The sequence below is a fragment of the Lissotriton vulgaris genome, chromosome 6, assembly GCF_964263255.1.
Source record: "Lissotriton vulgaris chromosome 6, aLisVul1.2, whole genome shotgun sequence".
Taxonomy (NCBI): domain Eukaryota; kingdom Metazoa; phylum Chordata; class Amphibia; order Caudata; family Salamandridae; genus Lissotriton; species Lissotriton vulgaris.
Genome location: NC_141694.1, coordinates 144,456,849 through 144,473,856, shown reverse-complemented (window position 1 = coordinate 144,473,856; position 17,008 = coordinate 144,456,849). Strand labels below are relative to the sequence as shown.

Sequence of the window (17,008 nt, the reverse complement as noted above, 5' to 3'; positions counted from 1 at the left end):
CTTACAAAACCACACAAATAAATTCCTTGTGAGATACCTGGCGGGGTATCGATGAAGTAGATAGAGAAACCCAACTAGGGTTGGTTATATGCTATCAGGTACTACACATAGTATGTGTTAGGTTGGTTAAAAAGAGTAGATCACACCATACAACCACCCAAGTGTAGATAGATTTGATTTTATCAGGTCCTGACGAATCTCCACCAGATTGTTTAACTACCAGGCGAGAAACATGTTGACCGCACAATAGAGCGCCCTACCTGAGACATAATGTCAGACATGCACCTTTGTATCTTTTAATCAGGGTGGGAGACCCGTTGATTAAAATAGTCTTTGCTAGTCTCCCATACCTATTTTAAAACATTTTTCAGGTTATACACCTCCATACTTTTATCTACAGTAATTAGGCCCCACACCCCCACGGCACCAAACAGCATTTGGAATAAAAGATCTCCGCTAAAGAGCCCCTCATAGGGAGCCGTCCGGTATTACAGCATCAATCTGACGAGGAGCAGCCCATATGATGAAGCATGACACCTTGCCTTGTCTCGATATTAGGATCAGCATACCTTGTGTATCTTTATTATTGTTAGGACATGTATACGGGACCTGTCTAAAAAGCCCTAAGTCCCTCCTTTGTGATTAGTGAAACACTCCTCCCACCACTCTAGCTCAAGAAGGTCCATCAGCCTGGTGATGGGCCATCAGGATATGCAAGGCACACCTCAACTTCCTTTGTGTGCCAGTCTAGAGTGAATGCGCAAGAGCCTAAATGTCAGCCAGCCCAGACATGGATTCTACAGACAGGCAGAGGCCCAGAATGGATCAGCAAGAAAATATCCACTAAAAGAGGCATTGTCAAACACGCAATTTAAGAACTAACATCATCAAAAGATAATTTTTAAATTGTAAGTTGAAAGACTCCAAATCTCTATCTGCTCCCAATGGGAAATTACACTTAAAAGATATTTCAAGGCATTCCCTATGTTACCCTATGGGAGAGATAGTCCTTGCAATAGAGAAACACGAAATTAGCAATATTTCGCTATTAGAACATGTAAAACACCACAGGACCTGTTCTAACTTTTAAATACACTGCACCCTGTCCATGGGGCTTCTTGGGGACTACCTTAGGGGTGACTTGCATGTTGTAAAAGGGAAGGTTTGGGCCGGGCAAGTGGGTTCGCTTTCCAGGTCAAAATGGCATTTTAAAACTGCAACCGCAGACACTGCAATGGTAAGTCTGAAACATGTTTGCAGGACTGCTTATGTGGGTGGTACTATCAGTGCTGCAGCCAAGTAGTAGCATTTGATTTACAGTCCCTGTGCACACTTGGTGCACTTTACTAGGAACTTGCAAGTAAATCAAATATGCCAATCATGGATAACCCAATCGCCAATACAATTTACACAGGGAGCACTTCTACTTTAGCACTGGTCAGCAGTGGTAAAGTGCCAAGAGTCCTAAAACCAGCAAAATGGAGTTGGAAAAATACTAGAGGAAGGCAAAAGGTTTTGAGATAAATCTGCACAAAGGGCAAGGTCCAACATGTAGAAATAGATATTAAAAACATTTGTATTGGTGCTGTGGGTATGTGGTGAGAACTGTGCTGGGTGCTGTCCTGCAAATGATACATACGTGTGACAATGCTTGTGTATTAAACAAGAACAGCACTGACCATTTGTTTCTTCTTATATATACAATCACTTTTTTTCCTATTTATATATACAGTCATATTGGGTCCGTAAAGGTAGTCAACAGCGTTTCAGTTCTCTAGACAGATGAAATAAAAGGAAATGAAATGAATGAAATGAAAAGTGAATTTATAGAGCGCGATTGCTGCTCAGGGGCGTCCAGCTGCTAGAGTAGGCTAGTAGTAACAGAACACTTAAAAGGAATCAGCCGAAAGAATTAACAGGGGGTGGTGAACAGGAAGGTTTTTAATTGTTTCCGGAATGACAGCAGATTGGGATTGGACCGAAGTTGAAGAGGGAGAGAGTGCCACAACTTGGCAGCGTTTAGTGCAAACATCCTGCCACCAGCTCTTGCTCTTTTTACTTTGAGTATTGAGGCTAGAAAGGCTTGGGTGGAGCGGAGATTTCTGGTCGGGTGATAGTGAGCTATTAGATTGCGGCTAATTGCTGGTCCCGTTTGCCAGAAAGCCTGATGAGAGATGCACATTGCCTTGAAGGCAACTCTCTGTCGAACCGGTAGCCAATGCAGCTTGCTAAGTCCAGGTTTGACTGATTGTCTGCGAGGCAGCTGCAGCAGGGTGCGAGCTGCGCAGTTCTGGACCACCTGGAGCTTTCGCAGTGTGAATTCCGGGGCACCAAGGTAGAGGACATTACTAAAGTCCAACCGGGACTGGATCAAACCCTGGACTGCAACCTGCTTGGCCTACATCGGTTGAAGCGGGAGAACTTTCCTCAACATTCTGAGGAGGCCATAACAGGTCGTAGACAGTTTGATGGCCTGGGTGTTGAAAGAAAGGGTCTTATCAAGCCATACCCCTAAGCTCTTTGTTATCTTTAGGTGTTGGCGGAGTGCCCAGGCATGGGGGCCAGAGGGAACTGAATGGTACTGGAGATGTTGGTCCTAGGAGCATCAGCTCTGTTTTATCCCCATTGAGCTTTAGGGAGGACGTTGTCATCCATTCCTTAATTTCCTCCAGGCATTTCATGAGACCTGATGAAGGAGGTCTGTTGCCTTCCTGCGCCAAGGAAACCACTAGCTGAGTGTCGTCAGCGTATGATAGGAGGATCATCATCGACTCTTAACAATAAATAAGCCAGCGAAAAACAAAGGACTTGAAAGAGAACCCAGAAAATCTGAAGATAGAATACAAAGTGGTCAAAATGTGAGTTTCCATCTTGTGAATTTAAAAATACTCAATGGGCACTGATCAAGCTTTGCTGAAGGAACAAGTGGGCTTGAGAGCTACACCTAAAAACTGACAGTGCACAAATCGGCAGGCTTATTGGCGGGAACATCAGTGGAAAGGATTGCAGAAACATTCTGGATGAAAAATATTAAGATTCCCTGTAAAGGAAAAGAACGTTCAAATAAAACAAGCATTTGCAATGCAATAGGTCTCGCATTAATTAAGTTTGAGCTATTGGCATTGCTAAATATTGCAACACCAATTATAACAAGTCTATAAATTGTAGGCCAAAAAAAGTGTATTTATTTTTGTAGCAATGGTGGCATGCTGCGCTTTAGATGAATGTGTTTAAAAGTAAAGTACGCCATACTGCGATTGCTACAATAGTTAATTGTGTATGCGTTAACAATTGATGTGTGCACTGATGGCAGGTGGTGTGTGTGTGCCTGGTGAAAGCATGCACTGACAGCTGGTGGTGTGTGCCTGGTGAAAGCGTGCACTGACGGCTGGTGGTGTGTGTGTGTGTGCCTGGTGAAAGCATGCACTGACGGCTGGTGGTGTGTGTGTGCCTGGTGAAAGCGTGCTGTGACGGCTGGTGGTGTGTGTGTGCCTGGTGAAAGCATGCAGTGACGGCTGGTGGTGTGTGTGTGCCTGGTGAAAGCGTGCACTGATGTCTGGTGGTGTGTGTCTGGTGGAAGTGTGCACAGACGGCTGGTGGTGTTTGTGTCCGGTGAAAGCGTGCACTGGTGGCTGATGGTGTTTGTGCCCAGCGAAAGCATGCACTGACAACTGATGGTGTCTGTGCCTGTTGAAAATGTGCGCTGGCTGTGTGTGTGTGGCTGTGTGTGTGTGTGGTTGTGTGTGTGTGTGTGGTTGTGGTTTGGATGTGTGGGTGTGTGTGTGTGTGTGTGTGTGTGGTTGGTTGTGTGTGTGGTTGGTTGTGTGTGTGGTTGGTTGTGTGTTTGTGGTTGTATGTGTGTGGTTGTGTGTGTGATTGTGTGTGTGCTGGTGGTTGTGCTGGTCGTTGTGTGTGTGGTTGTGTGTGTGGTTTCTGTGTGTGGCTGTGTGTGGTTGTATGTGTGTGTGGCTGTGTGTGTGCTGGTGGTTGTGTGTTGTGGTTGTGTGTGTTGCGGTTTTGTGTGTGTGTATGTGGTAGTGTGTTAGTGGTTGATGTTAGCACCGATTGGCTGAGCGTGCTGTGCAACAGAAATCGGTTTGTTTGACAAAATTACAAGGAAAAAACAGCGGCGCCCGGTTAAATGTGAGGAATTAAATTACTTTGGCACTGAACTTGACCAGACACACACTCGCAACAACACGAGTGATCAAATTCAGAAACAAACTGAATCAGAAGTTATATGCCAAGCGTGTATGATCACAGAATCAAGTCAAGGACTAATGACTTGTGAAAGAGATCGCAAAAGGATAAACACTGCTCAACATAGGAGGAATGTGACGGCATGAGCCAACCGTCACCGGGTGAAGAAAACAAGGCAGCGGCGTCTGAGGACAACGTTGAAATCCGTGAATATGGGTAAAACCTCACTTTGAAAAGGCATCGGCAAGCCAGTGCGAAGGGTAATTAAAGTAATTGACAGTTACGTTCTGAAATCAGCGGTGCGTAGCTCTGAATGTGAACTATTCTATTTCGGGGCTTACAGTCTAAGTCGCCAGTACTTAAGGAGGAAAAATAAATAAAACTCAACCAGTGCCTTGGGAATAGTTTGAATTTCGCCTGTTACACGCAAGCGTAGATACAAATTGACATGACTAATGGTCAACTCTGAGCATAATAAATGCTTAGCCCAAAATGATCGTATTTAAGGTTGAAAAAAAAGGTAAAACAAAGTGTTCGCATAAGTGGTAAAAGTGAATAAAAGTGAATAGAGTTATTAAAGTAATTTGAGAATGGCATGTAAGCACTATATACACTACTAGCAGCTCGTCCCGACGTTGTCTGGGTATGAATTGCTGCAGGCCAGTAGTATATTGTTTTGTAGGATTTCGTTTTGATAACATTTCTTATCTGTGACAGGCCTGTGAAACGCTCTGATTCACAGTGCACTGCTGATGCCCTTAAGAGTGCGCGTTCAGTAGTGTGTGAACTCGAGTTTCCCTACTTTATTTTTCCTTGCAATATTATATAGCACAAACTCGACAACATGGCATGAGCACAATTTACATTACAGAAGAACACATTCATTTGTGGTAGGCACGGGGAGACAAAGCGATTTGGCTGGAATCACAGGATGTTGAGCTGATGCCGAGATTCGAACGTAGCTCCCCAGCTCTAAAGTTCGCTATTCCAGAACTTGTGGCGGGAGGTGTGTCTAAAAGTGTATGTCGGTGCTGGCCATCAATGAGAGTGACCTGTGCATTTTTCAAATAGGTGGTGAAAAAATATGAGTATGTTGCTGGAGATGTTAGCTGCCGTGTCACCAATGGGTAAAAACCCATTATTCCGCAACTTTCTTTCCGCATACCATCACTCCGAATACTTTCATTACGAAAGTACCATGACTCCGCAATGCCATTATAACGCATGGCATTACATTTTATATGCTTTTACCACGCATACATTTACAACGAAATTCGTTGTAGATGCATGAATGGTAAAAGCATGTTTTTTTTAATACGTAAGTATGGGTATAGGGGTATATGTTTTGGGGTACTGAGGTATATGTTTTGGGGTGTTTGGGTATTTTAAGGGTTCAGATATAGTTTTGGGTTATGGGGTACAGGGGTAGTTTTAGGGATAGGTATGAGTTTTGGGGTACAGGGGTATTTTTAGGGTTCAGGGCTAGGTGTGGGTTTTGGGATATAGGTGTATTTTTAGGGTTCAGGGCTATGTTTGGGTTTTGGGGTACAGGGGTATTTTTAGAGTTGAGGGCTAGGTTTGGGTTTTTGGGTTACAGGGGTAGTTTAGGGTTCACGGGTAGGCTTGGGTTTTGGGGTACATTTTTTATCTTTAGGGTTCAGGGGTAGATTTGGGTTTTGGGGTACAGGAGGTATTTTTAGGGTTATGGGGTAGGTTTGGGTTTTGGGGTACAGTGGTATTTTAAGGGTTCAGGGGTAGGTTTGGGTTTTGGGGTACAGGGGTAGGTTTGGGTTTTGGGGTACAGTGGTATTTTTAGGGTTCAGGGCTAGGTTTGGGTTTTAGGGTACAGGGGTATTTTTAGGGTTCAGGTGTAGGTTTGGGTTTTGAGGTACCGGGGTATTTATAGGGTTCAGGGCTAGGTTTGAGTTTTGGGGTACAGGGGTATTTTTAGGGTTTAGGGATAGGTTTGGATTTTGGGGTACAGGGTATATTTATAGGGTTAAGATGGGTAAGTGTTTAAGGGTGTTGGGGTATTTTAAGGAGTACGGGTGGGTTATGATTATGAGGTGCAGGTGTATTTAAAGGAAGCAGGGTGGGATTCGTTTTTAGGGAGTAAAGGGTAATAAAATAATAAATAAAAATAATATAAATAATGCAATTTAAAAGAATAAATGTTTTAATTAAATTAAAAAATGTGTGTGTATATCTATATATATATATATATATATATATATATATATATATATATATATATATATATATATATATATATATATATATATATATATATATATATATATATATATATACATATACATATACATATACATATACATATACATATACATATACATATACATATACATATACACACACAAATTGCAACTCCGGTCTCCCAGGAACAGAAAGCCAGCACGAATCCAAATATAAGGCAAGATGTTATTTATTCAGGTAAAAAGCAGCAAACGAAACTGACGCGTTTCGGGCAGTTGCCCTTGTTCACAGTTTTTTATATATATATCATATATTTGATGGTTTTTTTTCTGTAATCCCGCGCAACGCCCACGTCCCCAGCACACGCCCAAAGCACACGATATGAGACATGGCATGAAGAGCGGAACGTACCACACGCCCCCAGCGTTTGCCACGCCCCCAGCACAGCCCACAGCACAACGCAGACACGCCCACAAGGGACTACTATGCTGGCACGGTTCTTTTACCTTTTAAATGTATATGGTGGGTGTCTGCATAGCCTATGTCCTGCGGCAACTGCCCTTTCCAACGCTGTATTGGGTGTTGTGATTGGTGCTGTGGTTCCTGAGATTACCCACCTCAAAGGTTTGGGCTCTCTCTTTTTAGGTCTCGCCTGTCGATGCGCATGCGCATCGAGCAAGCGAGACTATTGCGAGTTATCCACTCTTTATCCACACTGCAAGGAATCGTGGCGATTCCTTGCAGTGCCCGTGACTTTTAAGGTCAATGCGCATGCGCATTGAGCTTATGCGCATGCGCATTGACCTTAAAAGCGCGTGCGCGTGCACGTCCGTCTCCTAACAACACACACACACCCTCTCCCCCGCTCCGCCCCCTCCCCGCCATGTCTGCCCCCTTCCCGCCGTCTCGCATTTCTCCTCCCCCCCTCCCCTCTCTTCCCTCCGTCTTCCTGCCGTGTCGCACCTCTCCCCTCTCCGCCCCCTCCCCTGCCCGCCGTGTCAAAGCAGGAATAAGGCATTTGTCCCGATGCTCAGTCTTAGTAAGTAGCTCAATGCTCACCTCTTCACACAATTCCTAGAAGAAACCTATAAATGATTACTGGTCCGTACAGCAAATGTGCATTTGTTATGTAATGCTGCAAAATTGTTCAATTTTCGTCCAATCTCGATGTAGTTCTATAATCAGCATTATTTTAGTTGCAAAATGGCAATCCCGGGCCATAATTTCAGACTGATTTGTTTGTAAACTCACCAACAATGCATAGTTCATGTTGGATGGGGTGTGTTTTCGTCTTTCTCTCCTCTCTAAGCCTTTTTGGGTTTCAATATCACCAGGATGTTTTGGCAGGGAGCCATCTGGTGCCAGGACGTTTTTTTTCTGCTTTTGCAGTAGCAGACTCATCCGGATTCAACACACACACACCCTCTCCCCCGCTCCGCCCCCTCCCCGCCATGTCTGCCCCCTTCCCGCCGTCTCGCATTTCTCCTCCCCCCTCCCCTCTCTTCCCTCCGTCTTCCTGCCGTTTCGCACCTCTCCCCTCTCCGCCCCCTCCCCTGCCCGCCCCCTCCCCTGCCCGCCGTGTCAAAGCAGGAATAAGGCATTTGTCCCGATGCTCAGTCTTAGTAAGTAGCTCAATGCTCACCTCTTCACACAATTCCTAGAAGAAACCTATAAATGATTACTGGTCCGTACAGCAAATGTGCATTTGTTATGTAATGCTGCAAAATTGTTCAATTTTCGTCCAATCTCGATGTAGTTCTATAATCAGCATTATTTTAGTTGCAAAATGGCAATCCCGGGCCATAATTTCAGACTGATTTGTTTGTAAACTCACCAACAATGCATAGTTCATGTTGGATGGGGTGTGTTTTCGTCTTTCTCTCCTCTCTAAGCCTTTTTGGGTTTCAATATCACCAGGATGTTTTGGCAGGGAGCCATCTGGTGCCAGGACGTTTTTTTTCTGCTTTTGCAGTAGCAGACTCATCCGGATTCAACACACACACACCCTCTCCCCCGCTCCGCCCCCTCCCCGCCATGTCTGCCCCCTTCCCGCCGTCTCGCATTTCTCCTCCCCCCTCCCCTCTCTTCCCTCCGTCTTCCTGCCGTGTCGCACCTCTCCCCTCTCCGCCCCCTCCCCTGCCCGCCGTGTCAAAGCAGGAATAAAAATGGTTATAATTTGAGATAACCGTCGTTTGAAATTTCAAAAGCATGCTTCTCTGGTGCAGCCAATGCAGCCTGAAACTCTTTACCTCCTAATATGAGGCATTTGTCCCGATGCTCAGTCTTAGTAAGTAGCTCAATGCTCACCTCTTCACACAATTCCTAGAAGAAACCTATAAATGATTACTGGTCCGTACAGCAAATGTGCATTTGTTATGTAATGCTGCAAAATTGTTCAATTTTCGTCCAATCTCGATGTAGTTCTATAATCAGCATTATTTTAGTTGCATCGATCTGCACAGATTTGCCTCAACCCTCAACCCCTCACCCTCAACCCCTCACCCTCAACCCCTCACCCTCAACCCCTCACCCTCAACACCTCACCCTCAACCCCTCACTCACCCTCACTCTCCCTCACTCACCCTCACTCACCCTCACTCACCCTCACTCACCCTCACCCCCTCACTCACCCTCACTCATCCTCACTCATCCTCACTCACCCTCAACACCTCACCCTCACCCACCCTCAACCCCTCACGCTAACTCACATTCACCCTCACTCACCCTCACCCTCACTCACCCTCACTCTCACTCACCCTCAACCCCTCACTCACCCTCAACCCCTCACTCACCCTCAACCCCTCACCCTCACCCTCCCTCAACACCTCACCCTCACTCACCCTCAACACCTCACCCTCACTCACCCTCAACACCTCACCCTCACTCACCCTCAACCCCTCACCCTCACTCACCCTCAACCCCTCACCCTCAACCCCTCACTCACCCTCACCCTCACTCACCCTCAACCCCTCACCCACCCTCACTCACCCTCAACCCCTCACCCTCACTCACCCTCAACCCCTCACCCTCACTCACCCTCAACGCCTCACCCTCAATCACCCTCAACCCCTCACCCTCACCCACCTTCACTCACCCTCACCCTCACTCACCCTCACCCTCACTCACCCTCACTCACACTCACCCTCACTCACCCTCACCCACCCTCAACCCCTCATCCTCACTCACCCTCAACCCCTCATCCTCACTCACCCTCAACCCCTCACCCTCACTCACCCTCAACCCCTCACCCTCACTCACCCCCACTCACCCTCAACCCCTCACCCTCAACCCCTCACCCTCACTCACCCTCAACCCCTCACCCACCCTCAACCCCTCACCCTCACTCACCCTCAACCCCTCACCCTCAACCCCTCACTCACCCTCACCCTCAACCCCTCAGCCTCACCCTCTACCCCTCACCCTCACTCACCCTCAACCTCATGCTAAAGATTTACAAAAAAACCCATAAACAATTCTAAAAGCACTAGCTCTAATGCTGCGAGACCTATTGCATTTCTAATGCTTGTTTATATTAGTATAGATATAGATTTAAAAAAAAGTGAAGAGAACAAACAGTGTCCGATGGATCCCTAAATTCCCCGGGAAAAGGAGTTAACATGCAAAGAATACCTGTACATCACAGGAACATGTTGGAAAGATTTTGAGCGTGAATCTGGGCAAAAACGCGCTTTGAGAAGGTGTCAGCAAGTCAGAGCAAAGGGTAATTAAAGTAATTGACAGCAACTTACAGACAACAGCGGCGATAAGCTGTGGAAGTGAACTATTCTATTTCAGGGCTCACAGCTTAAGTCGCAAGTATGTGAGGAGGAAATGTAAACAAATGGAAGCTGTCCACTGTTTTGGAAATAAATCGAATTTCAAATGTTACAAGAAAGTACAAATTTAAATTGTCAGAAACGCATGGTCAACTCAGCACAAGAAATGCTTAGCCCAAAACGATCGCACAAGTTTAAGAAAACGGAATAAAGAAACCGTTTGCAAAATTAGGGAGAGTGAACAGAAGTGAATAGGAGTGAGGAAAGCAATTTAAAGAACGCCATGAAAGAATTACAAACACTCTCCGACAAACAAAGACAAGCAGGAAGTGGGATAAGGGAGGGGGTGGCAAATGGTGAGCACTTTCGCGGCCACTTTTGATGTTCTCCGTGTCCGCGCGGCTCACTGAGAACATCAAAGTGGCCGCGAAAGTCCTCCCAAAAGCTGCAGGCGGACAAATGGTGCCCGTGCCCGGCGCACATGCACTGTGCCCTATCTGCCTACAGACTTTGGGAGCATTTTTAAGAGCCCCTACTTCACTCTTGCAGAGCAATGCATGCAGATTGGCTCAGCGAGACCCAAAAATGACTGGTAGTGCTGAGGCAGACAAGTTCATGAAATGATCTAGGGAATTAAGAGACACTAATGTAACATGTCGGATAAATTGAATATGGAGTAGAGGGATTACCACAACTATTACACATACCAGGCAATGTGAGGCAAGAACTGGGAATGTCTTGCTTTTGTCCAGTTCTCCATAGGAGTATTGTGAATATCCCTTATGTCAGCAGAAACTGCAGCTGGGAGAACGAAGGGAGAACGGTGGGCGCTTTGGATAGCATATTGTGGGCTTGCATCGAGCAACGAAACTAAAAAAGGGAAACGTGTGTAGAGCATTGCCCAGGATGCAATGGCTTCTCTGGAGTAATCGGAATATAGAAAGGTCTCCCTAGAGATCTAGGAGATGGCAGCTGCCATCTTAACTGATGAATGAGGTTTGAAGGATGATGGAGGCAGATAAGGAAAGTGCAGATAAATATAGTGTTGAAATGAGTAAATCAAGTGAAGAGTAAATCAACTAGGACAAAATAGATTGCGATATATAGTACACACATACAAATATATAATGAACATTCACAAAAAGAGGCAAAAGCAGGCTAATTATAACATGTCTTGCATTAGAGTTTTCTCTGGACTGCCTTTTTGAAGAGACAATTGTATGCAGTCATAGAAAAAAGTCACTAGTCTGAAAAGTGCTCGGTAAACAAGAGTCTCTGTACTGAACAGCATGTTCTCTTTGTATCCATCTTTAGAATCCATTTAAGCTTTTGGTTTTAAAGCAGTTGATCTATATTACCTCCACTTGCTGATAATCTGAGGACCCTAACCCTAAGAAATCCCTTCAGGAATGAGGGTGGAAACTGGAATACTCCAATAAGGTGTTTTTCTCTGATGAGTTGTAATACAGCATCAAATATAGTGTGTTGTTTTCCACTTTAACAATTGAAGCTAGGAAAGGGATTTAGTTTTTATCACTTATCATAGTTCGGGTTAAAACATTAAAATGTTGGTGTAACCCTTTCTGGAATAGTGTCAGACTCTTACGGGGACCTTGTGAGAGCAAAGCATATCATCAATTCACCCGATTGCGCAGTACGATATGGTGCCTGAAGGGGTTGGAAGTACTGAGTAGAACTGTGGACTCCAAACTGTCCATAGATGGAATAGCAAAATCTGGAGCAAAAAAAAACATCCCCCATTGACGTGCCTTTTATTTGAATGAGGAAATTGTCCAATTTGGAGAAAGAAATATGTTAGTGCGAAGGTGAGTGGGGAGTAGGTCTGTTATAAAAACAGCTGGGACCTGATGTGGCCTATGGTCTGAGTCTACAATTGAGTTGGTCATGAATGACCCTGCTTCCTTCCGACTGAGGTATGTCTGTGCACAAGGACTCCATGTTTATCGTGGCAAATAGGCATTCAGTTTGAAAGAATTACTTATCCTCAATGAGATTTATTAGAGTCCATGGTGTCACGTATGTAACATGTCAATGGGGTAAAGGGTTTAGTGAAGAAATCTACATACTTCCCTATGGGTTCCAATACGGACCCACATCCTGACACTGTGGGCCTCCCGGAGGATTGGATATGTTCGTAATGCACTTTAGGCAATGTGTAAATCATTGCAGGACGGGGAATTTTTTATATTCAAATAGAGTAATTCATTTTGGCTAGGGATCCCTTCTTCTCTAGCTGCTGTAGTCCATTTTAAGATCTCTTTTTGTATATTGCTTGTGGGGTCCTTTTAGTTTTATGTACTATTTTGTATTTGCTAGTTGGGGATATCCCTCTGGTCTGTAGTTACCTTTGCCTGGCAACACCATGCACCTCTCCTTATCTGTCGGCCTTATCAGCTGGTTTACCATCTTTCCTCCACCATGTGATCCCAAAACTTCTGTTGTGTGGAGCGCTCTAGTTTTCATCATGATGCGTGGGTTTATTCTTCTTTTTTTGTCCTTGTGTGCTCCAGCTACTTTTACCCATCACATTATTAATGCTTTGTGTCCTCCTTAACCGTGTTCTGCTGCTAGTTTAACCGTGTCCTCCTCCATACAATTCAAAAACTTTGCCTGTGTTTCTTTTTCATTTTTACTGCACTCTGTGATAATTAAATATCAGTCTTCCTCACGTGGTTTCCTATGTTTTCTGTTTAATCTTTAACTTTATGAATAGTAGCTTAATGAATATATTAATAACATTATACAGAATTGTGTACACATATAAAAACTGCTTTTGCTCATTACCTTCGATACTTTACAAAAGCCGCATCTGTTTTTAAAAGAAATATCAAATATTTACATTGCTAATAAATTGTTGCTTTGTACATAAAACCTATTATTTTCTTTTTAAAATATGAATTACTAAGTTTGTTTACTCACATCTACAATATAAAAAGGTTTACACTTAACATATTGGCAAATATTATTTCAATTACAATGAACTTCAGTACTTACAAAAGAATTGTATATGAACCTTTAAAATGCGCATATGCATTTAGTTACCCATTCTTTCCATACATCCTAAGAATACACATAATATTTAAATTTTAAATCATCTAACATTTAATCACATTAATAGATTACACATAAAATAAACCTGAGCATATTTAATGTGACTATCTATTGCCTTTGTCAATGCATTTTAACAATGCCTTACTAGCCAGCGTTGACAAAGCAAGTAGCTTAGCACACTCATTATAAAAGTGAGAGCTACTGGCTTTGTCAACGCTTGTTCCCTCGAGGAACCTTCTTCAGGTTACTGACTCCCCCTGCCCCCCCCCCCCCCACACCCTCCCATTGCAATATGTGTTCTCTGTAGACAAGGTTAATGTTTGTGCATATGCTCCTTTCTGTAATATGTATCTTGTCCAGTATTTTGATTGTGCACCATCTCAGGGAAAGCGTTATAAGATTCAATCTTAAATGCTCGCTGGTATGTGTAGTTGTGTATATTTAAGGTTAGAGCTTTTAAACTGCAGAATTTATAAGATGTTGCATGAAATATGAATGTACAGGTCTCTGTTGTCTTCTATTGGAATCTGTTCTAATCTTACATGCTCACTGTTCGACAGGGCCTTGGGGCAAAGGAACAAGGATCCACGGAAAATATAAAAGTCCAGCTCAAAAACAACACCCTTGGTCTCGGTGCAGCAGTAAATCATGAGGTGAGAAATCCTACTCCGTCTGTCTCACTCTTTTATGTCTCCATTTTGTCACCCACTTTTGCTTACCATCAGCTAAAGGAATGGTGGGAGTAGTTTAGCATTCAGGCAGGCGAGGATCATGTTTCCGTTTTTCCAGTCTTTTTCTAAGAAGTGGGGTCATTGTTTCTCCTGCATCCAGTGCAGCGTGTCCACTACGAAGATCACACTTCAATTAGTTCTGTCTGTTTCAAAGAAATTTTGGCTCTAAAAATAAAAATAAAAATTTAAAACAAGAGTTAAAGCTTCTCTGAGGCTAGTGAAGGATCAGAATATAAACTTGGTACAAATAAGTTTATCAAACCAATACTAGGAAAATTAGGAGCTACACTACTCTTTGAGGAATGGACAGAGCACAGGCCTAGATGAGTGATGTTTGCATGAAGGATAGTCTTGATCCAGCGCTCCTATAGAAAAACTGACTTGCACCATCTATCACCTCAGTACTCCCCATATATTTCTAAACACATAAATACAGGCCCATAACACCAATGAGACAATTTAGAGTGACTTATTCAGGTGGTTTGATTTAAAGATCTATTCACAAATATTTACATACTGCAGTTTAAATCAAGCCACATAAGATGGATGGATCAACTAATAGTAACTAGACCATGAATAAACAAGACCAGCTTGTCACTTCAAATCTAATTTTTATTAACTTTATTTTCAAAGGAAAGACATTTGGAATGATTTAAATTTTTATTTCATAAGTAAAAAGGAAAGCAGCATTAGAACTGACATTCAGAAAAAAGCTCAGAAATATGAATTATTAATAAAAGATCGTTTCCATTTCCTTCAATCTATTTCCCTGTCTAACTCAAACTTCACCTAAAAGGGAAGAATAATCAGTCTGCGGTCCTTACGTGCGCCAAAAGTCCAACAGCATGTCAGCGTCTCCGGAATCGGAAAGCAAGAGTTTTTTCCACAAACGCAACGTCAGACTTTATACCTTTTTTACTAACTTATCTTTCTATATTTTGTATTTCTTTTCGAAATGCTCAATCCTCATTGGCTGATTCAGGTCAGTCCCCATTAGCTCATACGGCTCATGACCACGTTCAAGCTTTTACATAAGCGCCATTGTCTTTTCCTTCAATGGCATTCGGCTTCCTTCAAAATGTTACTTTAATACGAGCACTGTTCTTTTCGCTTCCTAACCTTGGCAGACATACACAGATCCTGTCCTTGGGGACTTGTTTCCGTGATCACATTTCATTCAGGCAAAGTCTTTTTATTCAGCAAATATTTCCATTACACAACGCAAGGCTCCTTTCTGGGCATGGTTTCTTTCACGTCTGCATCTCGGTAGGCCATATTTTTCAAAAGTCAACTTAGGCCTCACTTCGAAAACTGTTTATTAAACAAACACAAGACATCAATTAATTAAAGAATTGAGACCCATTCTGTTACCCTCCCCCTTTGCTAATTAACATGGTTAATTATGTTACCTAGCTTGGCACACAAAGCAGCATCATATTTAGGGCTCCCGGTTTTCCGTTTTTACGGATATTTACATATAAATACAGACGGAAATCTATATTTCCTTTGTCTGTATTTATATTTAGAAACGGCAAAACACTGGCAAATGTTGCCACGCTGCCGCTGAATGCTGTTTCCTTTGCACGCCACTGGGAATTCATTTTAATCCCTTCCAATCACTGTCTATGAGCGCCCTCATGTGGACCTATTGGTACAGGGATGGCCGTTCCCCTGACCCAATCCTCGTCGGAATCCAGCTGTGTGTGTGAGCGTGCCAACACATCCAGCCTCGCCCTCATAACTTTTTACCTTTACTTGGGGGCTCACCTGGCTGAATTTCTTCTTTCCCTGCCCGGTTTGAAGACGCCTTCCTGCCACCATCAGCTTGTGTACATGCACCGGCCCTTCTCTTTACGTTCGGCATCTCGGGGCCACTCAAGCTCTGCACCAGCCCGCCGTCGTTTCTCCTGGCAACATAAGAGGATTACCCCTCACCCTCCCTCCCCCATGCCCCGACAGCAGCAGAGGATCGTATTCCCCTTTGTTAAGTGGGTGAGGGGGGAGGTGGGGGTTGTTGTCCTTGATTTTCTTAATTGCCGTGTGTGTCGAATGCCACAGGCCCTAGTAAGCCATCTCAGACGGTTGAACACCTATAGCAGCAGTTTTGCTGAGGCCATGTTACATAGTATATTTATCTCCACTGCAAATCAGCATAGTACCATGAGCTATGTGTTTTCTCTCTGGCAGCTGAGAGCTAAACGCTGGAACACATTGATGTTGCCTCTAAATTAATCATCGCATTTCTTTAGTTGAAAAGTTCAGCAAAACTCACCGCCATTCTTAGGACATGGGTTCATCTGAACTGTAAGGGGCAAAATATATTTGAAAAGAAATCAGACCTATTTTACTAACCCCGCCATATCGCCCTTAAATTTGAACCCGCGACCTACAAATTACACTGAAAAGTTCGCGGCAGGCTCTAAACTCTTGTCTGGAGGAGATCAATACAGACATGCTTGATCACGGTCCCAAGAGTGTACCTCATGCACTGAAACAGTGGCTCTGAGTGTCTCACCACGCTGATGCCCCAGCTTCATATGGGTGTCTTGTCAAAGTCAGTCTAAAACTCTAAAGCAGACACTCCCAGGGAGCATACTCATCTTTCTGGCAGGAACAGGTATCTTACGCACTGAGCTATCTCTCAGAGGTTGAAACCAGCGACCTGAATGTCAAAGGCAGATCGCTGCTACAGGCGCATTATCCAGCTGTGCTTTGCTGTCGTACTGGTTTACTCCTCCACTAGCTGGCCATGAATACTTCTCTTTCCTACGAAGTTTGGCCGCAGCGCCCTGTTCTATGCCCCCCTTGTGCCCTCTCCGATGCTGCATAAGATGAATACCTGCGAAAACAAAACAGAACAGAAAAGCTTATAGCGGGGGTGGAGGGAAAGGGCCTGCCGTTGCGCGATTACATGATAGATTGCCTACTTAGCATGAGGTTAACAACTGGGGGGGGAGCGTGATAGGGGTCACACTAAGTTTAAGTGCTCCCAGGTTGAATGCTAAGGCTATGAAT

At 44.0% G+C, this 17,008-nt stretch overlaps 1 protein-coding gene across 1 annotated transcript in view; it reads left to right on the top strand.

Annotated features, from left to right (window-relative positions):
* PINX1 (PIN2 (TERF1) interacting telomerase inhibitor 1) overlaps nucleotides 1–17,008 on the top strand; it is a 512,666-nt gene that overhangs the window by 86,340 nt on the left and 409,318 nt on the right. Inside the window, exon 3 of the mRNA XM_086926181.1 lies at nucleotides 13,823–13,915. Coding sequence (XP_086782307.1) covers nucleotides 13,823–13,915 — 93 coding nt within the window. The remainder of the gene's footprint in view (nucleotides 1–13,822; nucleotides 13,916–17,008) is intronic.